The sequence below is a fragment of the Colobus angolensis genome, unplaced genomic scaffold (genome assembly GCF_000951035.1).
Source record: "Colobus angolensis palliatus isolate OR3802 unplaced genomic scaffold, Cang.pa_1.0 Scaffold46, whole genome shotgun sequence".
Taxonomy (NCBI): domain Eukaryota; kingdom Metazoa; phylum Chordata; class Mammalia; order Primates; family Cercopithecidae; genus Colobus; species Colobus angolensis.
In genome coordinates this window covers 161,704-188,396 of record NW_012118043.1, presented here as the reverse complement: position 1 = coordinate 188,396, position 26,693 = coordinate 161,704, and the positions used below count along the sequence as shown (strand labels likewise).

General features: G+C 36.5%; 1 protein-coding gene across 4 annotated transcripts; it reads right to left on the bottom strand.

Moving 5' to 3' along the window:
- Positions 1 to 26,568, bottom strand: PLSCR1 (phospholipid scramblase 1). Of its 4 annotated transcripts, XM_011958058.1 has the most exons (9): positions 26,173 to 26,568; positions 17,991 to 18,016; positions 14,901 to 14,981; positions 10,435 to 10,637; positions 7,447 to 7,489; positions 4,660 to 4,880; positions 4,372 to 4,533; positions 1,818 to 1,979; positions 1 to 918 (listed from the first exon to the last, which is right to left on the bottom strand). In XM_011958058.1, the coding sequence occupies exons 2-9, from the start codon at positions 18,001 to 18,003 to the stop codon at positions 862 to 864; spliced, it is 942 nt and encodes a 313-aa protein (XP_011813448.1). In that variant the 5' UTR covers positions 18,004 to 18,016; positions 26,173 to 26,568; the 3' UTR covers positions 1 to 861. The 4 variants fall into 4 exon arrangements, with proteins under 4 accessions (XP_011813448.1, XP_011813447.1, XP_011813451.1 ...); XM_011958057.1 differs by lacking the exon at positions 1 to 918 and having other exon boundaries at positions 1,611 to 1,979; XM_011958061.1 differs by lacking the exon at positions 1 to 918 and having other exon boundaries at positions 1,611 to 1,979; positions 4,660 to 4,808.
- Between the last annotated feature and the right edge of the window lie 125 nt (positions 26,569 to 26,693).

Here is a 26,693-nt window from a genome sequence, read left to right as displayed (position 1 = left end):
TACAAAAAAATCAAGTTTTTATTTCAAATATTTGAATCTAATAGATCATTATTTAGGTTTATTCTCTGTGAATATATATATAATATTATATTTAATTACCATCAGAGTAATCTCAATTACCATTTTCTAGAAAGGATAGAGTATAAAAGCTATACATTTCATATATAAATATTAACTTTCAAAAGTTATAATAGTACGAGTTTCAGAGTGAAAGATTGTTTAAAATGTGCCTTTCTTTGGACAAGAATCATTTTGTTCTTTACTAACAATAATTTAAAAATTGGTAATTTAATATCTTGTGAATATGAATGTATCATTTATGGTACAGCTTAGCTTCTAGGAGAAGTTAAGTGTAGCATGATTTCTTGAAGATTAAAAAAATACATTTAACTTTTTAAAGATAATATACATATTGAATATTATTTGAACATAACAGTAAAGAAAATTATCTTTGAACTTTTTTGAATATATGGCATTTGCAAAATAACATTAGCTCTTATGCATGAAATAAATTGTAACTAGATTTAAGATATAATTTATATAAAAATTAATAAGGCCTTAGTTAATATTTGGTAGTAAAATGGACAGTGGATCAGAGATCATAATTCAAAGCAGTTTTTCACAGGAAGTTTCACTAATAAATGCAAAAACTCAGATGTCCTTTTTCTCAAATTCACAATGAGTATTAAAAAATGTACAAAAACCTTTATAAATCAGTTATACAGAAGATAAACTATAATTTGAAAAGCAAAAGTATACAACCAGAGCTACAGGTATTACAGCTTAATTCACACAGGTGTGAGTTTAGATAGTCTCAATCAATTTACGGACTTCAGATTTCCTGAGACTTTCACTAATCCACTACCACATTCCTGATTTTTGTTTCTGGCTGCCAGTGCTTTCAAAAAACATGAAATCCTAGATAAAAACAAAAATACACAAATGAATTTTCAGCAACAAAACAGAGATCAATTATCTGATGCAGAAATACTAAGGGATCTAGTGAAACACAATAACATATCTGTTAAAAAAATTAAATGTAATAAACACAGAAAAGCTCTATAATTATATAAGTTCTACCTTTAGCTTTCCATTTTAATAATAAATTTTATAATTCTATTAATGTATTGATACCTGTATGAATTTAATTAATCTTCTGGTCATTTTCTCTAAATGTGACTTTTTCTCTATCCCCATAATTCTCATCTTTGGCTGCATATTGGAACCACCTGGAGCACTATATGAACTTCGAAGTTTGACTCAGTTGAAATGAGGTATGGACTAGTACTTACAGTTTTTAAAGGTCCCTAAGTGATTCTAATGTGAAGACAATTTCAGAATCACTGGTATATCCAATTATCTCCTGTAATTTGGTAGTTAGGTCTGCACACTTGAGTGAATGCACACTCTTACTGTAGTTCATACTCCTATATTAGATGGTTTAATTTCTTTACCATGAGTCATGGTAAAGTTTCCTTGTTTCACTAAATTTTTCCCACATATGCCCACTTTCAACTTCTTCCTCAAAGCATCTAGGAGATGGCTGATTTAAGGGGAGACTAAAATCTCTACTTAGTACGCCTCCTTAGTCCCTCTCTTGCCATGTGAATATTCATAGAATCGTTAGACAGAAACTAGTCACCTGTGACCCCAGAGTGTCAGGATCAAATAGAATTTCAGAGCTAGGATTAAATGGGAATCCTGATTTAAAATCTATAAATTTTAAAACGTCATTTTGAAATATACACTTTACTGAATCATTTCAGAAAGAACCTAGAGAAAGCATCTATAATCAAGATTAATAAGAACAGACTTACAATGAGGAAACAGGCACCAATCATTACAGCTTTCATTTTAACATCAAGGTCTAAAGGGAACTGGATTCCAAAGTTATCAGCGTCTGTAAACGCCTCTCTCAAAATTCCAGTCCAGTGCTTGGAAATTTTGCCAACCACACACTGTTCATCAAGAGATTTAATCTAAATTGAAAAAAAAGTATTACATACTTTTAGGAAACTTACAGCAAAAGTACTTTCAAATTTGAAGATGAAACAAATGTGGTATTAAAATTATGTACCATATGTAACCATGAACATGTAACCCTCATTAGATAACTAGAGGCTCTGGTATCTATTTATAGATACATGAAAAAAACTGTTTCATTATATAGAGAAATTATATGAAAGTTTTTCTGAAATATATAACAATTTGTATTTTATATTAATAGACATTAATAAATTATTTGAACTGACCCAAAATAAAACTTAGGCAAAAAAGGATATAAATATGAAATGTTTATGTGATGACATTTCTAGAAGCCATCAGGAAGGTAATGAACAAAACTCCTATTAGACTTCTGCTTTAGGAGAAGCACAGTTTACATAGACCAAAAGATTAAATATGATGAAAAGGCTTATTACCACCCACTGTGAGTTACCAAACATGAAATGCTATGCGCCTAGAAAAGATTAGCAGTTTGGAGTAAAGGCAAATACCAGTAAGTAACTTGATGAAATGCCCCACACCAAGGGCTGAAGTAACAGTGGATAACTAGTGGGGTGTGAATAATAAAAGACAAAGAGTGTATAAACAAATGAGCTCCAAAGTAGCAATTTTCTAATTTTACAATTCTGCCTGAGGAAAGTTCAGGACCATCATATAGGGCTGAATGGACTGTGCTCAGACTAAGGCAACTCCTCTAGGAGGGCAGGTGGGGACTGAATGTAGCTGAAATTCACAAAACTATGTACATCTATAGTTGTGTTAACAGAGGAGTGTCTTTTCAGCTAAATAAATGTGGGGAATCTAAAAACACTTGACTCATTTTATTTTAGTACAAGTGGGTAGTTTGTAAAATACCAGAAATAAACATCTAATATGAAACTGATAACATAATACTGTTCATCAAATATTCATTTCATTCCCTCTCCTTCTGTATGGCCAGTATACTTCCTGTTCCTTCATAATTAGGCTTGGCCACGTTACTTGTTTGAACAATGGGTGTTAGCAGATATGACATGAGTAGTGTCCTTAAACTGGCCTAAGTGCTTTGGCCTGTTTTATGATCTTCAGTGACAAGCCACTAGAAAAGCATGACTCAGGTAGCTGCTGCTGCTACAGCCACAGAACAAACATACCTGGAGCAGATTGAGGTTAACATGCAGCCTAAATCACTGCTTAAATACATCTACTGAAACTCAGTTGACCTGCACACCCCTAAGTATGAGCATAAACGCTTGTTGCAAGCGGCTGAGTTTTAGGGATTATGTGTAATGAAATACTATGTGGAGAAATAAACGAATACAAATCCTTTCTTGTACATGTTAGTATTTTTCTGCTAATAGCTGTCATTGAAGCATTTGAAGCTAGTAATGAAAACTCTGGTTTATTTTTTAATTCTGAAATTCTGACTATTAGAAGGAAAACTATCAAACAGGAAGATTCATCTTTATATAGCTGAAGTCTGACAGAGGAGTCAAATACTATATGATTAAAGAAGGCAGACAGATCACGGAAATGAATGACACTGGATATTGAAAAACCTCAGTAAGGGGTGGAGACAGTGATAGAGTTCCCATGTCATTATTACAAGGGGCAACCCCACACATCTTTAGTAGATTTTTGCCCTTTCTGTGGAAAGGTGGGCCCAGTTAACCCAGTTTTCTGATTTTCCAAGAGAAACAAGAAATCAAGATTAAATCATAAAACCTTCTGATTTTAAACATTTGCAATGAAAAAATTTGGATTGTAAAAGTAGACCATCTGTCGTTGAAGAAATACTGTAATGAAATTCTACAATATATTACAGTAAATATACAAATATTAATATGTTGCAGCTTCCAGTGACCTAATTTAATATAGGGAACAGGAGAGACCACAGAGAAGCATAATTGGGTAGTATACATTATACTAATTTTCTCAAAACTATCTTTGCATAATTGGGTTTCTTGTAGGAATTCAAAGATGTCAGACATTCTGAACATGGCCTTGAGCACTGGCAGCTGATATTTCAGATTTAAGAAGGATCCATATGCTTTGGCAGTCAGACTTAGATGACAAGGTTAACATTCTGTTTAAAATGGATAACATACAGTGTCATCACACAGAAACCACCACATTTAAGTGTTAGACGATTTGCTTATTTTTATTTGACTACATAGGTCTGCTTCTCTTTTTTCCATTTATCATGACCAACAGTGACCTTTAATCAGAGTGATAACTACCACTCTGACCAAAGTTAAATATATGAGCAAATTATCTTGCTATTGAGACACTGGCACACAATACTTATTTAATGCATTTATAACATCCTGTAAAATTACATTCTTATATTAGGAAAGCAAATCTTATAAACATTATGACATCTCTTACCTCAAAATCAACATCTCCACAACAGCTGCACACAACACATGGACCACTTATTTTTAGTACATCCTCTCTTTTCTCATTTTGAATTGTAAACTTTGGTAGACATGGGTGCCAGGTCTGAATAACATAACCTACTGGTACACCAGGAGGAGCTTGGATTTCTATCTATAAGGCAAAATAATATATGTAAACGTAATAATCATAATGCCTATGTTTGATGAAAGGTTCAATGACAGGGTAGAAATTCTTGCTGAACTACTTTACAAAATGCCCTGGTAATTGCTCACATACCTCCTGAAGGCAGCAGGGACAACAACAGCTGCTACATCTTAGTGGTCTCTCCAGAGTTATGACTTCTTGACCCATATTATCAATAATCCTCAAGGTAAAAGGTCTAGATGGCCCACAGCAATTTCGGGTACAGCAATCCGTATCTTCTGCTGCAAAGTAAACCCTCTGTCCAAAGCTGTTCTTAATTTCATATTTGTTATTAGTTTCAAAACCTGTTAAAACTAAAAACATAAAAGATGAAATCATAATCACCTCTATGTTAAAAGTATTGAATTTATCCAAAGATATTATAATATCTAGCTATGCCAGTTTTAGATGATACTCCAAGTGGCATAAGGAGAAGGAGAAGAAATGATGTTCAGAGATGATCCAGGCAGAGAAAAATGGCAAAAAAAAAGGAGGAGGAGAGAATACCAATGTATAGAGAAATTAAGTCCTTATGTGAGACACAGGAAACAAGTTATATTTTCCTAATTCCATAAATGTCTGTCAGAAGAGAGACTTTTCTGCTGAGGGCTGGGACAATGCTGTGGGTGGGCACAGTGGTGCTAGGTGCATAGATACAATGTCCGCTAATGCACGATAGTTTTTGTGTAATGTGGAGGGGAATATAAGAGGATTGCCATTTATGTGCTAGGAAATTTTATATTAATTGGTTTGAGACTGTCTTATAAACCATACCTATGTCTTATTTTTTGCAATGCTTTTGAAAGAAGGCAATGTACATGCATAAAAACCGAGGGAGTGAAAATGAAAAGTGAATTAGAATGTCACAGTGGACCCAGGGCATCCTTATTCAACTCAGCAGTAGTTGTTCAGAAGTGGGAGGTGGGTATTAGACAAAGGGTGTTTGGCAACCAACACTTCAATTCACAGAATATCTAGACCATGGGAATCCTAAGTGAACTCTGCACCTTAGCTGGGCTAATCTCTTCATGAGGGAAACAGATGGCTGCAAAATGCTGATGCTTACATGCTTTTGTATCAAGGGCTTTCCATATCTAACCACACACTTGAAACCTCTAGGTATTTAAAGCCAGAAAGGAGCAATAACTGTCCCACTTGTACATAACCCTCAGTAACTGGGGTCATAGATGTCAGAAGCCTGACTAAAATGATGAGTGATTAAAATAAATATATGGAGGAACAGTCACTCTACAATGCCTATGTGGAAAGACTCTGAGTCAGAGAAAGATGGCCTTCCCAAGTCTTAGCACCATGAATGCCTTTAAGAGTCCTTGGTGGGACACAGACAGACCCTGTTCTCTGCATTTATAAGAACCACCTCTGATTTCAACATCTGAAATACTTAAATGTTTAATGAGAAAAAAGTTAAGCTGATTTTGACAGGGCATTTATTATCTAATTAATTGTTTCATTAAGTAGCTTAATCTCAAAAATCTCCAGCTTATTTGTAAAACAACATTGCTTTACATAACCTTTAAGTTTCTTTTCATTTACTTAAAAATACAAACAAATTGTTCATGTCTTTATTGTCTTCTGTGTTTTGAACTGAGAAAAAAACTTATTTTATGCTCAGATTCTAAAAAACTGAGTAATCTTTGTCTTTTTTATACCACTCATGAAAAAATAACATAGACTTTCAATTTTGGAGAAAAAGAAACAAAAAAACCTTGAGACATTTCTTTTTTGAAAAATAAGCATAATTAAAAACTATTAGGTTTGGAACTTTCTATTTCATAATTAACACATTATTTAACAAATATTTATAAAGTCCAGAAACCTACAAAAAAAGATAAATAGTGTGCTGTGTAATGTTTGGTTATATCTGTTTGGATTTTATAGCCTTATTAATATATACTATAAAACATTTAAAAATTCAGAATACAAAGCTGTCTTCCAGAGAAAGCTTTGTTTACATACGCTAAAAAAAAATCAAGTAAATTATAAATATCTAATAATGTGCTTTATAAATAACTTCAATATAATAGATGACAATCATATATTTTAGCCAAATCCATTATTTTGCTTATACAATCCATGTTCTAATTTTTACCAGTGGAAAGAAACTTTGGAGACAGGTGAAAACGAACTTAACAGACATATTCCTAAAAACTGGCAGAGTTTTTATTAAACCTTTTATATCTAGAAGGCAAACACTATTGTTCATAAATCTACCCGGGGTCTTCTTTCCCTGGCAGCCATTATAAAACATTAATTGGCTTCCTAAGTTTATTCTTGCACCTAAGGAGCCCTGGACCCAGGGAAGTGCCAGGCCATTCAGCAGGAGCAGGAGTGTTCTTCTATGAAGCCAAGCCTGCAGGCTAGTTGGTCAGCATCCTCCAACACTGCAGCGTCCTGCATCCGACCTGGTATACAAAGGTTTTATAGGGTTCATCTTAACTCCCAAGAGAAACTGTGGGCACAAATGATAATTTTCCCAAACTTTCTCATCCGAATAAAAAAGATAACTTACTTTAAAATGTGGCTCTGTGCCATTCTTAAGCTGATCACAATTACGGAGAAAATAGCTTAAGTGGTAGAAGTCAGATAAAAAGTGATGTATGAATAGAGGAGCAAAATAAGGGTTTTGATTATTTTCCTTCTAAGTTAGTGTCAATATCCTGAGGGCAGGTGCCCAACATAATAGCATTTTACCTTTTGATTCCTAAATTTTAGAAATGAATTGCTGATGTTTATTATTGTAAATAACCGGCTTAACTGTCCCATATAAGTGAGAGTGTTACATTTGTGGAGGTTGATGTGCCTTTATCTGCATAAACTTCTACTCTGTATAGAAACAGGATGAAAACAATGAATACATACCTTCCAGAAGTTCAATTTGCTGATGAATCAGTATCTGATCTATCTGTCACAGGAAAAAAAAAATAAGTGGTAAGTATATGTCAAATGAAGGTTTTTATAAGCTAACCCAATTAAAATTCATGTATTTATATTTTTTAAAGTACATGTAATCAGTTATCAATATTTGATAGCTTATATTACTTCTTAGTATAAAACTGAAGTTAATATTTTTAATTAATAAAAGATTTACTGTGTTCATTATTAATGTGGAAAAATTCAGGTCAAATAAAATTGATTTACACTGGATTATCCTTAACAATTAGTAAATTGAGGTGGCTCATGCCTGTAATCCCAGCATTTTGGGAGGCCAAAGTGGGCAGATCACGAGGTCAGGAGAGTGAGACCATCCTGGCTGACATAGTGAAACCTTGTCTCTATTAAAAATACAAAAAATAAGCTGGATGTGGTGGCAGGCGCCTGTAGTCCCAGCTACATGGGAGGCTCAAGCAGAAGAATCACTCGAACCCAGGAGGCAGAGGTTGCAGTGAGCCGAGATTATGCTACTGCACTCCAGCCTGGGCAACAAGAGCGAGACTTTGTCTCAATAAATAAATACATACATACATACATAAATTGATACAAATGGCCAGTAAGTTTATGAAAAAATGCTCAACATCACTAATCACCAGAGAAATGAAATCCAAACCACAATAAGATATTATCTTTGTCCAGTTAAGAATGACTATTATCAAAAAGACAAAAAAAAAAAAAACAAATAATGGTAAAAATGTGGAGAAGGGGAAATCTGTTGGTGGGAAAGTAAATTAGAGCAGCCATTATGGAGAACAGTGAAGAGGTTCCTCAAAAACTAAAATTACAGCCACCATATGATTCAGCAATCCCACTACTGTTTTTTTTAAACAGTATTTTTTCAAATTTTTCAAAATTTTCAGAACAAAAATTTTAAAGGACAGGAAATCAATATGTCAAAGAGGTATCTGCAATCTCATGCTTATTGCAGCAATAGTCAACATATAGAATCAACCTAAGTGTTCATCAATAGATAAAGAAAAATTCATTGTTAATACACACAATGGAATAAAAATCAGCCATAAAAATGAATGAAACCCTGTCACTGGTAGCAACATGGATGAGCCTAAGGGACATATTATGTTAAGTGAAATAAGCCAGGCATGGAAAGAAAAATACTGAATGTTCTCACTCATATGTGGAAGCTTTAAATAATTGATTTCTTAGAAGTACAGAGTAGAGGCTGGGCACGGTGATTCACGCCTGTAATCCCAGCATTTTGGGAGGCCAAGGCAGGTGGATCACAAGGTCAGGAGTTCGAGACCAGCCTGACAAATATGGTGAGACCCCGTCTCTACTAAAAATATAGAAATGAGCTGGGTGTGGTGGCGGGCACTTGTAGCCCAGGTACTTGGGAAGCTGAGGAAGGAGAATCGCTTGAACCTGGGAGGCGGAGCTTGCAGTGAGCTGAGATCGCGCCACTGCACTCCAGCCTGGGCAACAGGGTGAGACTCCATCCAAACAACAGAAAAAAGTAGATAGTAGAATAGTGGTTACTAGAAACTGTGAAGGGTAGAGAGGAGAGGTATAAAGACAAGTTGGTTAATGAATACAAAATTACATTTAGATAGGAGGAATAAATTCTAGTGTTCTACAGCTATGTAGGCTGACTATAATTAACAACAATTTATTGTATATTTTCAAATAACTAGAAGAGAGGATTTGGAATGTTTTCAACACTAAGAAATGATAAATATTGAAAGTGATAGCTATGCTAACTATCCTCATTTTTCATTACACATAGTACATGGGCATTAAAATGCCAGACTGTACTCTATAAATATGCACAATTATTATGCGTCAAAAACAATTTGAAAAGTAGAAAACAGTCTTCCTTCTAGAGGAGGCTCAAGAAATATTGATAACTTCTTTAGCCATCAAAGAGATTTTTTTTTACAAGTTTCAAATTTGTATTAAGCATACTTAATATCAACCTTTGTCGTATGTGATAACATCCTTTATGTATTTTATGAGACCTTGATTTTTAAAATATCTATTTCTGTGTATTTCTTGCATAATACAATAATGACCAAAAATTCCTATGATTGTGCCACTTAAGTACATTGTGGGAAATTAAGTTACTAAAGAGAGTGCAAGAAAGAAGTGATTTATAAAATGAAAACTGGCTGGACACACGGAGTTTCTTGTTTCTATTTGATCTACCTGATTTCTAACACCACATAAATGTTAAACCTCTTATTGCTGAGATTAATTATAATTTAGTGCAACAAAATCCAGGACTTTTTACTCCTTTATTAATGGCATTTATGAAATTGGGTCTTCCAAAGAACAAGAGCAGCATCATAAAAATGCAGTTTTATTAGTTACAATATAAAGGTGAGTTGTATTACACATAAAATATTAACCCCTTGTTTGGTGCCGCTTATTGAAACTCAAAAATAAACTTTATTTAAATTTTCTTTCAAATTATAAAGCAATTATTCAGTATTGAGATTAAAGAGCACTTTGCTCAGTACCAAAGTTTGGGGATTAAGAAAACAGTCTCAACTCTTTAGGTTCTCACCCCAGAGCGAGCTATGTAACTTCTCTGGACCTCAGTTTCTTCTTTTGAAAAATGGAGATAACTGTAGCACCTATACATCATAGACTTTCTATAAGGACTAAATGAGATTACACATGTATCAGGCATACAACAAAGACAGGAAAACAGTGCTAATTAAATGTTTGTTATTGGCCATTATCATAGATTGTATTTAAGATCACAGAAAATACAATTTTCTAAGGCATTTGTATTTTGCTTTAAAACTGAACCTGACCTAAAAGAATGAGAGTAATCTCTTAGCAGAAAATATAGTTTTGCCATTTCAGACTTTGGTGAATTATTCATTTGTTAATCTGGTTAAGCAAGCTGGAAGCACAGTTCTGTTTTTTATGAGTATTTTGTGTCTTTGAAATTACCTGACTTAAATATTCTAATCCAGGTGGACAGTTTAATGGAGGCAGTGGTGCTGGCATCCATGGTATCCCTGCAGCTCCACCTGGCTGATTATACATTGGCTGATTTGGGACAGGAAAGCCAGCTGGGCCAGGACCTGAATGGCCAGCTGGTGGGGGTGGGTAGCCAACCTGGGGCCCAGGGTAGCCATTATATCCTGGAGGTCCTGAAATACAAACAAGTGAAATGATTTATAACTGCACCAAAAATGGAATCATCAACCATTTTAGGGTTACGCCATCTATCTGTAAGTTGACATTTCAGCATAGAAATCTGTATCTGTGATGTTTAAGATATGCTTTTATCTTTCTGAGATTTTTCAATGAAATATCTGTGGTTGCACATCCACTTCTATTTTCAAGATAGCAGGCAGTGAATAGCTTTACCCTTACCATTCAAAACTCAGATGGAAAATATGCTTTAATATCTGAGAAAATGAAAGTAAATAACCATGATCTACAGTCACCTACATAAAGATTCTGGCAAGCCTCAAGGGAAACAGACACGGCATTGGTAGAAGGCCCAAAATAATGGCTTTGAGTCAGCATTTCTAGGGCCAAAGTATCTTGTGAAAAATGATAATTCTGAAATTCTAGCAAATGACTTATAATATATGTATAGAACTGGGGGTAGTTTTGCCCCCTTTCTGTCAGGGATATTTGACAAGATCTGCAGACTTTATTTGGTCACAACTGGAGGGGAAGATAATACTGCATCTGGTGGGTAGAGGTCAGGGCTACTGCTACACATCTTCAAAGACCCAGAACAGCTCCCTAAAAATGAAGAATTGTCCAGCCCAAAATATTATAGTGCCACTGTTGAAGGTGAAAGCATGTCATTTCTTTCAGTACATTCCAGATATCTGCTTGGGTTAATCCTTTGCGTTATGTTTTAATCCATAATGTAGTGCTTTCCTAAGTCCTTCTTCATTAAAATAAAATTTCATTGTAATATTTAGGTTAGAAATTTAAATTTCACAATTTAACATACTTTGGTCTCTGGAAAATATAATTTGAGAAACAAGGATGGCAAAAAATTGTAAGAGGCAGCGTAGAGGCAGAAATTTAATAAGAGTAAGTGTACTTCATATTATCTATGAATGTGTGATTACGATGAAGATTTATATGCCTGTTTGTATGGTCCACAGAGTAGCAATTCCATAGCAGTGGAATATAATTTCAAAAGACTGTGTTTCTCAATATTTTAACATTAAAGCCTATGCAAAATGCAATACTTAGAATAGGAAATGTATACATTCTTTTAAATGGAACATTTATGACAAAATTCATTTGCCTTTAAAAAATAAGGCTTAGAAAAACAGATTAAACCTCACAATAATGCATCACAAATATAGTTTTTATAATTTGTTCCTTTACGATGAATGAATATTTACAAATGATCCATAATGTGACTGGCTGTGTTGTAGAATACGAGGACACAAATCTCAAGGAGGCATCCTGCTGCCAGAGAGCTTACAGTCAACTTCTGAGAGAAAGAAAACACATTTAGAACAAAAAAAATTCATATGAATGTGATGGAGAGAATGTATGTCAGGGAGGGCAGGGCATGAGGCAGTTACTTTAGGTAAATATAACTTACATCAAGGTCTAAAAGATGAGAAAAGCTTTATATGAAGATCTAGTGACAAATGCTTCAGGAGGAAAGAAAGGCAAATAGAATACCTCTGACTTTGTAATGAATTTGACATGCTTGTAAAAGAGAAAGGAATGTCATAAGAAAGAAGACGACTAGGAAAGGCTGTTAGCAAAGTAATAGGAAGCTGTTCATCAAAGGAGGCCTTACTAAGGAGTCTGGATTTGGTTCCAATTATGATTGGCAAGTACTGGAGGATTTTGAGCAGAAGAATGAGTCCCATGGTCTTATTTATATCTTACAAAATTTTCAAGAGTGGAAAAGTATTAGAATTTACAACGGAAAACACAGATGCAATCCCTGTCCATCATTGTTTAATGAGAGAGACAACTTTATATCCCCACTTATTCTAGGGAGCTATAATACCAGAGTAATTAATTGATTAATTAGAATCAGAGATAAATGCTTTCAAGTAAGAGACCACGGTTTTATGACTAGAGATGCCAAAGGTTGCTATTGAGATGGGAAGAGAAAAAGGGAAGGAGTAGGAACAGCTGCCCTGAGGGGTCACCTTTATGCTGAGATCTGAAGGATGCACAGGAGTTCAGGAGGCCGGAGTCATAGAAAAAACATTTCAGAGCAAAATCTGAAAAATCGCCAGTCTAGCTGAATAGCAGCAAGCCAGGCTCAAGAGGAGGTTAAAGAGAGAGCATGGAAAAGGCCATCCTGGGTTTAGTGTTAGCCTTTATTCTAAAAGTAATAGGACACTAATAAAATAGGGGTTATACACTCTCTGTAATATGAGCAGATTTACATTTTTAAAGATCACTGGCACAGAAACCAGACCACAGGCAGACCAGTGGGTATGTGGAGATGTGATTTAATTTCTTACATTTTTAACATCATCATAATTTCCCCCAGACTCTGAAAATATGATCAATTACTCATCAAATGAATGAATTAAGCATAAAGAATTACCTGAAATTTGAACATTAGTATCATTTATGTAAAGAGTAATTAATTTAAAATATTTTAAATATGTTAGCAAATACTTGTCATTTCTTATTTGCAAGCATTGTGCTCAGTGTTTTACATACACTCTCATTTACTCTATAAAGCAACCTACATTGAAAATATCACCCTCATTTATAGATAGGAACACTGAGGCTTCAAGGTACTGCAACTTGTTTAAGACTACCACATAACTATTAGTACAGAAGGCAGAACCTAGTTTACCAGCACATTTACCTATACAAAATTTTTTTTAAAAAAAAAGCAGGCAGAACCTGAAGCCTGATCCAAACTCCCTATGCCTCAGCTTTCCCACATACACAATGGGGATAACTAACAGTATTTACCTCGTAAGAGTATTCTGAGAATTAAATGTGTTAATCCACATTAATTCCACATTTAAAACAATGACTAAAGCATGGTAAGCTCTCAATTTTAAACTATCCTTACTGTTAGCATCATTGTTATCTTAAGACTTGTGCTATATATAATCCTGGACTTGAGAAACAAAATAAAGCTGTAGAGTGATATATATATGTCAGCAAACTCTCAAGTCTGATTATATCTGAACTGTATCATTTATGCATATCCACTTTTAATTTAGTGATAGGGTGGATTAAATAATTCTCTTGTGCCTTGGATGACTATTATAGACTTACTAATGATTTGCCAAACAGCAATCCTGTGAGAATTTAGAGCAGAGGTTCTCAACCCTGGCTTCACATTAGAATGACTTCGGGTGTTAAAAGATTACTATTCCTTGAGTCCCACCACCAGAAGCTATGATTTAATTTTTCTGGAATAGTGCCTTGGCACTACTATTTTGAAGTGGTTCTGGGTGATGATACTTCAGTGCAGACATGGTTGCCATGAGACACCACCTGAGAGTCTTTGAGCTTATCTAGCTCATATTCTTTTAGTTGCAAACATCTGGATGAGATCCGGGACCGCAGGGAGGTTTCTTGATAGGCAATTAAACATGACTTTCAGCTCCTAAGCACATTTGTTTACTCAGGGAAGAGCATACAATGGGTACATCCTTCTATCCAACTCACATTCCCTTTGATCTTAAATCCTCAGGATGCTCTTTCAAGATCTGGGTAGCCTGCCTGCTTGTAAATCTGGACATGCCATGGCCTTTGCTATTTTTAAAGTTCTAGTAGTTTGGATAACTGCATTTGCCTAAATGAAAATCTCTGAATTCTTTCAGGCATTGGTTGAAAAGAAAAAATGTACTCAATTACATGCGTAGTCAAATGACTCAATTATTTTTCTTAGAAATACAGGGCTGAATCAGTATATATACAAAAATAAAGCTTTCATATATATTACGAAATTAAAATGAGAATTATTCCCAGGTAACTGAATTTCTATTACTTCCAGTTTTAAGCAGTCTTACCATTTTGATGTGACTCTCACTGAACACATGCCAAACTACTACATGACTCAATTTATCAGAAATAAATTTCCTAAATGTGATTAAATGATCATAATTTTCAGAACAGATGGAGGATCAATAAAATATTTTACTTAATATTTGTGTTTTGGGATGTGCAGTCTTGTATTTCATTTGCTAAATTTAAACCTAATGCTGTTTTCACTAGCTTTCTTTATACCTTTACTGTCCTCTATAAATAAAAATTACTTCTATGGAAAATGTATAGCCAAATAAAAATAATCAAGAACTAGGCTGCCAAAATTTCATTAATACAATTTTTAAAAAAGAATGACTAAAATAAAAACAAATGCACAATTCTCTCTCTCTCTAGAGAGAGAGAGAGAGATCGATTAACTTTCATTTTTCTTCTTTAATCAACTACTTTACCTTGGAATGCTGTCGGTGGATACTGAGGAGGATACCCAACTGGCAAGTTTGTTTCCGGGTGAGAAGCATTCATCTGTGTGTCTGCAATTCAAGGAGAGGTAAATAGATGTCTGATTAAATAAAATATATACTAGAAAGAAACAATGTATTGTACTTAGATAATTGTCACTTGTGTGGTCTTATGCTGTACTGAAATAGGGAAAGTAAAATTTTCACTTAACATAAGCTGTGCCTATTATCAGAGCTAATTTGCAATTAGCAAATTTGTTTCAAACAAATTTCCCTTTAGATAAAATGAGACAGCTAAGTTACTGGGGCTGAATTACCAGTTTTTGAAACATCCCTGATAAATGTTCAGTTCCATGTTTTGTTGACAATAAAATAAAGATAGCTTTAAAATTACATATAGACTACGAAGAAAGAGATAAATGAAATTAATGGGATGTGAGGATGGTAGAATTATGGATGATTTTAAAGATATCTATCATCACTGCTATAAGAATTATTATTTTAAATATTTAAAATAATGAATATACTTCAATATTTATGTATTTTATGCTTACTCTGGAACTACACCAATAAAGTTGAACCATATGAAATTCCCCAAATATGACTGTTTTTGACCCACAAAAATCATAATGTTTAATTACAATACACTAGCATATTAAACTTTGTTACTTGCTAAGAAGGCTTGAGTAACCTTAACATATGCACAAATGGTTCAACCTAAATATTAATATTCATGTCTATCTAGTCATTCAGTTACCTACTGCACCCAGTCTCTAAATATTTACTGAGCATGTCCTATGTCACCCTTGAATTAGGCTCTGTGGCTACAATGGCTCTGCTTTCATACAGCTTAAGGTGTAGTAGACACTACACTTATCTCCTTATCTGTTTCCTGATGAATTACTAACTCTAAATTCAAAATCTTTTTTTTTTAGAATCGTGGAGGCATGGCATCAATATAGAAGAACATATAGGTCAAACTTTCACTGTAACATTTTTTTGTATGTGTCTCTATTATGAACTTTGAAAGACCACTCAACTTGCTAATCATGTGGTTTTATCAGGAAGATTGGACTGTTCTCCTCACCCCCTGCCCCGGCCTTTCTCCTTCATAAATGGCTTCATCACGACTTCAGCAGAATGCAGTCCATGGTGATTGTGTAAAATCAGGCAAAAAAAACCGCTCTCCTACTCGTTCAAGACTAGCCTGGCCAACATAATGAAACTCCATTTCTACTAAAAATGCAAACATTAGCCAGGCATGGTGGCACATGCGTGTAGTCCCAGCAACTCAGGAGGCTGAGGCAGAAGAATCACTTAAACCCGGGAGGTGGAGGTTGCAGTGAGCCAAGATCGTGCCACTGCACTCCAGCCTGGGCGACAGAGGGAGACTCCGTCTCAAATAAATAAACAAACAAACAAACACAAAACAACAACAAAAAACAAATAAGGGCTTTTCCCTGGACAAACACTGCAACATACCCTTTGATATCTGAATCATTACAAAATCTCTGAAACTTCCCATCATTCTTTCCCATCCATTCTCTTCTATTTCTCAGCATCAAATGACTGACCTAACTCCCTAGTTCTCTAGCTAATAAGGCCTTGCCTGCAGCCCCTACTCCAAACTTAAATTGGAAACAACAGCATCAGACTCAGAATAGATTTCAAGAAAATATTCTGCAAGTCTGAAGTAAAGATCTAGCCTTGACAGGTATGTCACATTGTGATACCTCTTAATAAGCAACATTGTTTGAATACTAGAACATAGAACACACACACACATACACATATCCAGGAGCAGACAGACTCAAGAAGTCATGAGCTCACAATCTCTGGGCTTTTGGTACCAAAGCAATGATTCCGATTTCAGGCATTCCAGGGGGAATTCATACAAGGAGAATGAGTGAATGGGCAGGTGTTCAAATAGAAGAAAGAGTATGCTAATTATGGTTTGATTTCTGCATTTTTGAAATGCAACTTAAAATGGCTTATAAATAGTACAAGTCTATCGCATTGTCTTAAAGATATTTTATTTTTATGTCTACATGTATGTATATATACATATATACACATTTATTCACACACATATACACATTTTATTTCTATTTAGGCAAATGCATTCATACATACATACAATTATATACATACAAAACTGAAAAGTTATAAGTTGACTATGACCATGACCAGATACATTTTTGTAAATTCAGTGCAATCAACTTAAAGCTTGTGGCAAATAAAACAGTGTAATTCTATACAAATTTACATTTAAAAAGCTTTGAGTTTTGTAAGTAAAAAGAAAACCATAAAACTTCACATGGGAAAAGCGAGGAGTCTAGTCCTGGAGATTATTTCATATATCTAATAAGGCTGACACTGTAGCAACAGATAAATATTTTTTTGTTACTTCAACAAAGATGAAAGAGAGAATAAAGAAAAGCATTTCAGAAAAATGGGATTTAATTTTTGAATTTAATTTTCCCTATGTAGTGGGAATTTTGAACATAATTTTCCCTCTGTAGTGGTGTCCCTCTTCAGAACCTTAATATCTTAATAAGACAAAGTTTTTATTACTTGCTTGATAAATATCCATCTTACTTAGAATTTTCTTGAGAGAAAAAAAGCTAGAACATAATGACTGGTATTTATTTAAACATACAAACATGTGTCTGTGATGAAATATACGTTGAGGTGTGTATCTGAGGAGTTTATTACAATGAACTGAAATGTTACTATCTGTTGATTAGTATGACTGAATAATCTTTATACATATAAAATACATAGAGAAAAAAGAATATTGTTCTGGTTTGAATATATGTTACAGAACATATTTCCCAATAAAACTAGCATTTCTTAGCTTTCCAAAAGGTTTTCTTATTTTTAATGAAGAACCTAGTGGTAGTGATATTTTTGTACATCTTCTCTATAGTCAAAATACTGAACCAGACATTGTATTCTGGAGCATAAACAACAGAAAGCAAATTATATACTTTCAGACACTGAATAAAACATTATGACAAATAACAAGTTACCAACAGATTAACATTACAGGGAGGAAAGTAAACATTTAAAATAACTTACTTTGTTTGTCCATGATTAAAACAGTTCTGAAAAAGAAGATCTGATATTAATACACTGTCTACAAGGCCACAAGTCAAATGTAACAGTTGAAACAGGATACTCCAAAACTACACAGTCACACTCATAGGACATCCCTCTTTATTCATCCAGCCCAGCCTTACCTGGTCATTTAAGCCCTTTGTGCTTGACTGCATTCCCCTTCCTGTGTTTCTGAGCAGGAATTTAGAAATTGTTGGTCAGCTCATGATGGTGAACACATTCTAAAGCCTTTTGGGAAGAGGGTCCAGTGGGGCAGAAAGCCATAAAGACACACTATGAGCTAAGACTCCAAATAGTAACCAAGCTAATAACATCAACCTTCACAACTTGCACAATCTAAAGGAAATGCGTGGTTCAGTTCCCAGTCTCTGGACTTGGGCCCCAGGAATGTTCTAGCAGGAAAGCAAAAAAATGTTAATTATCAGGTTACACTACTGCAATTTAGGTCTTGTGGACCTGTTCTTTGCAAATTTGAGAAGGCCTGAGACTACTCTGTGCATTCGGATATTTTTTTTTTTTACTAGAAAACCCACTCTCAGGAGTCATCACAGCCATAGCACCTTGACCACCCAAGTGAAACGTTGTACTCGGTATTTATACAGAAACTTAAATAGCAGCAGACATTCTACTCAGTATTTCTGCCTTCCAGTGCCTTGATCCGATTCTAGTTTTTCCCAGTACTATCCAGTCACTACTTTTTCCATCTCCTGTAGATCCTGATGCCCTTCATCCCTTTTAGCAACAATGCATTCGGCAAAACTCTGTTACCCAACATTTTTATCTTGGACCCATGCACATTAACACAAACTGCCCTTCCTCTTCCCAGGCCCACTCCTGTGCTGGCTACCCTTTAACTAAATTCTCTTACTGTGCAGTCCTAAGTGGTTAGTAAGTCAACCGATCCCTTTACATGCTCAACTAAAATCTAGACTTCCCGAGAAGAAACCACCTTCCTCCTTGCTGTTTCAGAATTATTTTTTGGCCAGGTGTGGTGGCTCTTGCCTATAATGCCAGTATTTTGGGAAGCTGAGGCAGGAGGATCACTTGAGTCCAGAAGTTTAAGACCAGCCTGGGCAACATGGAGAGACATTGTCTCTACCAAAAAAAAAATTAGCCAAGCATGGTGGCATGTGCCTGTTAGTCCCAACTACTCAGGAAGTTGAGGTGGGAGGACTGCTTGAGCCTGGGATATTCAGGCTATAATGAAGTATGATGACTTCACTGCATTCCAGCCCGGGTGACAGAGCAAGATTGTGTTTTAAAATAAAAGTTTTTGTTTTGCTTTTATTATTGCCAACATTAAGCACAAAATTTTATAATCAACTTAAAAGTCTTAAGAACATTTCAATTATAGTCACCTCTTAATTATACATACTCAAGATATTGAGCAATGGTTGAATAATTCAAAATGGGTTTATGTGGTCCTGAAATAAATCAAAAGATGTGTTTGTGTTACTGATTTAACTTCCCAGATTTTCTTAGGACAACAGGAATCCCAGTTTGCATTAACCAGTCAGAAATTAATGTTGTAGACCTCATCAAGCCAGAAAGGTAGAAATATTAAAATTTATACTCTTTGCCATTAATCTATAAGGTGAACAATAAGCTAATAAACACATGTAACCAAAGTAGACTAAAAGTTTTGAAGACATTTGTGTTTTAGATTCTATCATAGGAAAAACTGTATAAAGAAGACTAAATTCATACATATAAAAGGACATGATTTTTGTCAACCTCACATTTCTACCATCAAAGACTATACTTTAAAATGCCAATTTTCTTAAAATATGCTAAGAGTACTTTAACAGATATATCAGAAAAGATGAATAATTTTGGATTAGAAATAGGTAGTACCCTCTAATTAACATACTGGACTACACCTCTCTAAAATCTTTACCTGCCCCTTACTTCTTACAGGATACTTCTCTCGATAACATGCTTAGCTTAAAAAAAAAAAAAGTTCTATGGCCTTTAACCAATTTTAACAGAAATTTTAGGAAACTAGTGTTTCAGTTATTCTCACTCTCCCTACAATGTCAGAAAAGCACTAAATAATGTCTAAGGGCAAATCCTAAATAAAATGTACAAGAAGAAACATAGGCAAGTTTTTATTTATTTATTTATTTATTTATTTATTTTTTTGCAAACAGACTACTCAACTGAAAAAAAATTCATAGTTCTGGACTGCAGATCTATGTATCTGAAATAAAAAAATTTTGTCATAATTTTAAAAATAATTTTTCTTAGCATTTAGTTGTTTTAGGCTTTCAAGTCCCATGCAAGCCAGAAATAAAGGATGTGCTGCAAAGATAGGGAATTTATAAACCCATGCTATGTATTCTGGTAAAGAGTGGTCCCCAACCTTTTTTGGCACCAGGGACCAGTTTTGTGGAAGACATGGACCGGTGGAGTTGGGGATGGTTTGGGGATGATTCAAGCACATTACATTTATTGTGCACTTCATTTCTATTATTATTATATTGTAATATATAACAAAAGAATTATAAAATTCATTATAAGGTAGAATCAGCAAGAGCCTTGGGCTTGTTTTCCTGCAACTAGACAGTCCCATGTAGGGGTGATGGGAGACAGTGACCAATCATCAGGCATTAGATTATCATAAGGAGCGCGTAACCTAGATCCCTCACACACGCAGTTCACGATACGGTTCTTGCTCCTATGAGAATCTAATGCTGCTGCGGATCTGACAGGAGGTGAAACTCAGGCGGTAATGTATGCGAGCGATGGGGAGCAGCTGTCAATACAGATGAAACTTTGCTCACTCACCAGCTGCTCACCTCCTGCTGTGCAAGCCCAATTCCTAACAGGCCACGGACTGGTACTGGTTGGTGATCCAGGGGTTGGGGAGCCCAGCTGTTAAAAATAGGTGGAGGATCTTAAGCAGGGAACTTCAAGTCCTTGCCAAATGAGTACCAACCATGAATATACATGGTATTTGCCTTTCACAAGGTCAGAGATGATTCTCTTCTTGCACAGAAATACAGGAAAGGAAAAGATTTCCAAACAACGACAATTTCTTCATATTGGCTCTTTTTCTTCCCACTTGGTTACATTGTTCTTCATCTTAAAAGATAAGTTAGTGAGGATGAGACCTACTGGCAAAACTACTGTAGTATAAAATCTGGGTCTTTGCTTTACTACAGGTTTTAGAATTTTAGCATTTATGTAATACCTAAAGCATTAAAAAAGGTATGTAATAAGCTCTGGTGCAAAATGTTAAGTGTTCCTTGTACCTGTATATGTGCCAAGTAGATAAAGCACTGTGTGCCAGGTCATTAAAGTCACCCACTATGTGGATGCCTACATTCTTGTTTGCTGTTATAATGATCCTTTGGGTTTTCTCAAGGTTAATGAGTCTATTACAAGTTACATGTCACTCAGTTTGGGGAATAACTGGGTGTGCCCTGAATAAATTAATTAATGAGTTAATTAATTTAGCATGATAATTCATAAATAATGCCTTCTACCCCACTTATTTTGTTTTTATTTTCAGAAATACTTCAGAGAAAGAGAAAATCTTTAAGCTAGACCAAAAAATGCATTAAAGTTATGTTGTATATTGTACCATTGGCATAATAATTACTCCAGGATGAACATAGAACTTCAAATACAATCTGATTTTTTTCTAACTCTGTTAACTAAGACTTTGGAGGAAACTGAGGCATCATACATTATTTGCATACAAGTATACCTCTTAAAATTTTTCTATCAGAAATCCTAAGTTCTCATTGTTTCTCTGGACTGTTTGACAACTGTAACCTCTACTACCGTGAAGAGGAAGAAACAGCACAGGGGATTTCCAGTTCTGGCTTCACAATTCACATTACAGTGAAACTCTTTTGACCCATCCCTTGAGGTCCTGAAATTTTTATCTTACTGCTTTCAAAACGTATTAACGTAAAATCTGGAACCCAAGGGGGAAGCATACTTAATTTTGACAGTTCCTAAAACTAAAATTTGTTTACCCACACCAGATTTGGATTATTTATTTAAATTTACTTGTTAATTGGCTAAGAACAACCTCCTTCCCTCATTCCCTCAAAACAGAGGATAAAGCATTTCACATTCTCTTCAAGTCCCAAGATAGGGATATACGTTTTGAATTATTTTAGCAAAATGCTACTGCCCTGCAAACAATCACAAGAATTCTAGGTCCCTAACTTCCTCCCAATAACTGAGAATACAGATACTAGGCTAGAGGGAAGGGAGGAATTTCAAGTAGGCCAGGAGATTACACAGGTAAGTCATGAATCAAATAACTTTCATGTTATTTGGGTTATGTTTGTATGCAAACTTTGTACATTTAAAAATGTTTAGTTAACATCTAAGAAGGAAAAATATCCATCTTTTGAACTCGGGTTTTGGTAAATGTTAAGCTTAGAAAAAACTGATACATTTAAGCAAATGGGTGGGGCAGGCAGGTGGTGAGGCTTTTGAGTATACAGCACATCATACCTGTAAGCTATGGAATGAAACTGAGGTGACTGAGGCTGATTATAAATGCAAAGTACCTTGTAACACGGAGTCATTCCATAAAAATCCTCTTGCGCATTTTATGCTTAACAAACAAAATAAATATGCTTAAAAGCAGTTTAGGATAGCCTTTTATAGCATTTTATAGTAAACCTTGAATAAAAATGTAGATGATACATCAACTAGGACCAAGTGAGATGGTAGTGATCTACAAAACTAAAAAGTAAAAAAAAAGAGACAAAGGAAACAGATATTGAATCAGTTATTCTCATTTGATTGCTTTACTACTCTGAAAAGCCTTTCCTGACAACCCAGAGCTCCCTCACAAATTCGAGTTGTTTCCTTTCCTCCTAATAAATGGTGAAACTAAACCCATAGAAATAAAAGTGACTTTAATAAATGTGACACAGCTCACTAACTAGCTGAATTAAGATGATCAATAATTCATATTGTTTGCACCGATATCTCTAATTCACTGAAAAAAGGAAGACTGACACCTTTCAGTGAAATTTGTTAAAAGACTCTTTTAAGGTATCTTTCTTATGTAAGACAGAAAAGGCTTGAATTTCAATTTACTCTTGTACCACTTAGCTTTAACTAGGCCAGGTGCTAAGTTCATGTGTTGGAAACTTAATTTCCAATGCAACTGTGTTGGGAGGTGGGGCCTAAGAAAAGATGATTAGTTCATAAGCACTCTACCTTCATGAATAGATTAATGTTGTTATCTTGGGAGGGGGTTAATGTAGTCTTGTTAAGTTCCACTCTCTCTTGCTGTCTTGCCCTTCCACTTTCCACCATGGGATGATGCAGTAAGAAGACCCTCACTAGATGCTGGTGCCTCCATACAGTCATGCACCACAACAACAGATCACATATATGATGATGGTCCTGTAAGATTATTTTTACTGTACCCTTTCTATGTTTAGATACATAAATACTTGACATTGTATTATACTTGCCTACACTATTCAGCACAGTAACATGCTATACAGGTTTCTAGCCTAGGAGCAATACCTTATTCCACACAGTCTAGGTCTAGTAGGCTATCTGCCACCTCACTGGTCATTCCTTTGCTTGAATGAGCCAAGTTCCCCCCAGCCCAGGACTTCTACCTGTGAAGTTCCCTCTGTTTATAATGCCCTCCACCACTACACACACACACACACACACACACACACACACACACGTCTATAGACTAATTGATTTGAGACTTCCTTCAGCTCTCAATCTGACTCTCCTCAACACCCCCCACCCCACCACCCCAGCCTAAATAGAAGGCTGGCTATACCATCCAGGATTATGTAAGTAAATTCTATGATATTCTCACAACCACCAAATTGCCTCATGATGCATTTCTCAGAATGTATTCCTGTCCTTAAGCAACACATGATTATGTTGGACTTCCTAGCCTCCAGAACTGTAAGAAATAAATTTCTGTCCTTTATAAATTACCAAGTCTCAGGTATTCTGTTACAGCAGCACACAACATATGGAGACATCATTTTTTTTCTAATGACTTATTAAAAGAACATACGGAAAAATGAAGAGTGCAACTGTTCTGATTAACTAAAAAGTGTTTTGGCTTTTTAATTTAGCACTATTCAGGGTAGTGCATAGAGTGTGTATATACACAGATACACACATATACATATAGAAATACTTCCTATATAAATATTCACTAAATATAAAGCTGGTGTGGTTTTTAAGGAATTAATTGAAGGCATAAAGCATGCAAAGCACTATACCAGGCACTAGTGCACAATACCTAGACACTAGGGAGACAGACAATTAAGAATGAAATAGATTATTAGAAACACTCTAAGTGCTATAAATAAAATTAATGTTGCTACAAGAAAGGGTTATGGGACACTAACTTAAACAGTGGTAGGGGGTTTAAGAAAAGTCAGACAGCAGCCGGGCGCGGTGGCTCAAGCCTGTAATCCCAGCACTTTGGGAGGCCGAGACGGGCGGATCACGAGGTCAGGAGATCGAGACCATCCTGGCTAACACGGTGAAACTCTGTCTCTACTAAAAAATACAAAAAACTAGCTGGGCGAGGTGGTGGGCGTCTGTAGTCCCAGCTACTTGGGAGGCTGAGGCAGGAGAATGGCGTAAACCTGGGAGGCGGAGCTTGCAGTGAGCTGAGATCCGGCCACTGCACTCCAGCCCAGAGTCTCAAAAAAAAAAGAAAGAAAAGTCAGACAGGGAGCTGAAGGAAGTCTCAAATCAACAACTAGTCTACGGAGGTATGGTGGGTGGGGTGTTGGAGGGCATTATAGAGAGAGGGAACTTCATAGATATAATTCCTGAGCTGGAGGAACTTGCCTCATTCAAGGAAAGGAAGACCAGTGAGGTTACAGAGCAGAAGAGGGAGACATTCTTAGAGATGAAGATGGAGAGGTACATAAGCGTCTGCTCACACACATTTGATGTCTCTCCACCTGTACTCTAAGCTCCTTTACAGATCTAAAGGCAGTTTGATCTATAAACCAGCTATTTTACACGCCACTTTGCTATCCAACTGCAGAACTCCACTCATTTCCCTTTATATGTCTTTTTCATTTCCCTGCATTTTCTCGTTGTTCAAAGCCCCACTATTGTTGTAAACAAGGTGGCATTAAGGGAAAGGTTTGCTCTTAGGAAAAGTTCAAGAAAGGAGGCCCCAAACTTCCTGACACGTTTAAGTGTCACTTGTAGTAACCGTGTATCTCAATGTGATAAGCCAGAAAAAACAAAGACTGCCTATTCCTGGAACTGGGAAGTGGCCATGCCAAGACTTTCAGGAATAACAGTGCATGAATGAAAACACATGGGAACCAGAGAGTCAGCTTGGAGAAGCAGGAACTTTGTCAAATATTTAAAATAATAAAAGCTAACTTTCACTGAGTACTTTCTGTGGTGCCAGGCACTGCTCTAAGAACTTTACATTAACACATATAATACTTTGTGGTTCTTTTAATAGTTACACAATTTCAGAGATGAGGCAATGGAAAGAACATATATTAAGAAAGTGGCTGACAGTCCACAGATGTGAAGCAGTAGAGGCCGAATTTAAAGTCGGGGAGCCTGACTGGAGCTAATGGTCTTAGGGAACCGTGCCAGATACCGCCGCTATCTTTTCTAAGCGCGTATTGTAGAAGGTTTAGCATAGATGTGGGCTCCAGGCGGACTTCAGTGAATACTTACTGATAAATGACAGCTTGCAGGCTGTATTAACCGTCCCTTCTAACAGCCCCACTATGCTGGCACATGCTCCCGAGCCCAGTCTCTGCCCAGGATTCAGGGCCGCTCCTCTGCCTGTAAAGCAGTGTGGCTAAGGGGAAGCCGAGCCCCGCCAGGCGTTTTCAGGCAGGACACCCCTTGTCATTCAAATGGTTCTGGGTGAGTCCAGGTGCCGCTGGGCCGCCTGGGGCCCCTTGCCGTGCATCTGCTCCACTTACAGGGTCCCTTTCAGAGGCCTCTTGCATTTCTGGCCCCAGCCTTCACCCGACATCCTCCACCCCGAGAGCAGCAAACAACCTGCTGGCCCTCGCGCCCGTTCCCCGTAAGTTGGCCTCCACACCTGACCCCGGCCCTGGCCCCAGCGCAGACTCCGCGCAGTTCCCGCGCCCGAGCCCCCGGGAGGCGGCAGAGAAAGCCGCTCGCGCACCTGTGGCTGACGCTGTTTCCGCTCCCGAGCGAGCGGAGTTCCAGAAAGCCGGGGTCAGGCGGTGTGGCTTCCTCTCCTGCGCCTCTAGACTACCAGGCACAGCTGCTGCGCAAGCTTCGCCGAAGTCAGCCGGAACAGGGTCTGCGAGTAACCCTTGCGCCAACACCCGCGGCTCCTGGTTTCGTTTCCTGGATCTTACGTACACAACACGGTTTCCTTTTCCTGGTTCCCGCGCTGGCGCCCGGGCACCCGCGGGACTACTGCGGGATGAAGAAACTGGAGGAGGGACTGCACCCACCACCAGGTGTGAGGCCCCTCCCCTACCCCCGACTTGCTTTCTTGCTCATTGGAGAGACTCCAGAGACTTTTGTCCGGTGGTTAAGGAGAGGAACTGGGACTCCGTCACTAAGAGGAACTGGAAAGTCATCAGGTGGGGAGTGGTCTCCCCCGGGAACTTTCTTTACTCTGACTTTGACCTCCATCCCTCGGAAGCCCGTGGCTTTTCAAGGCGAGGGAGCGAG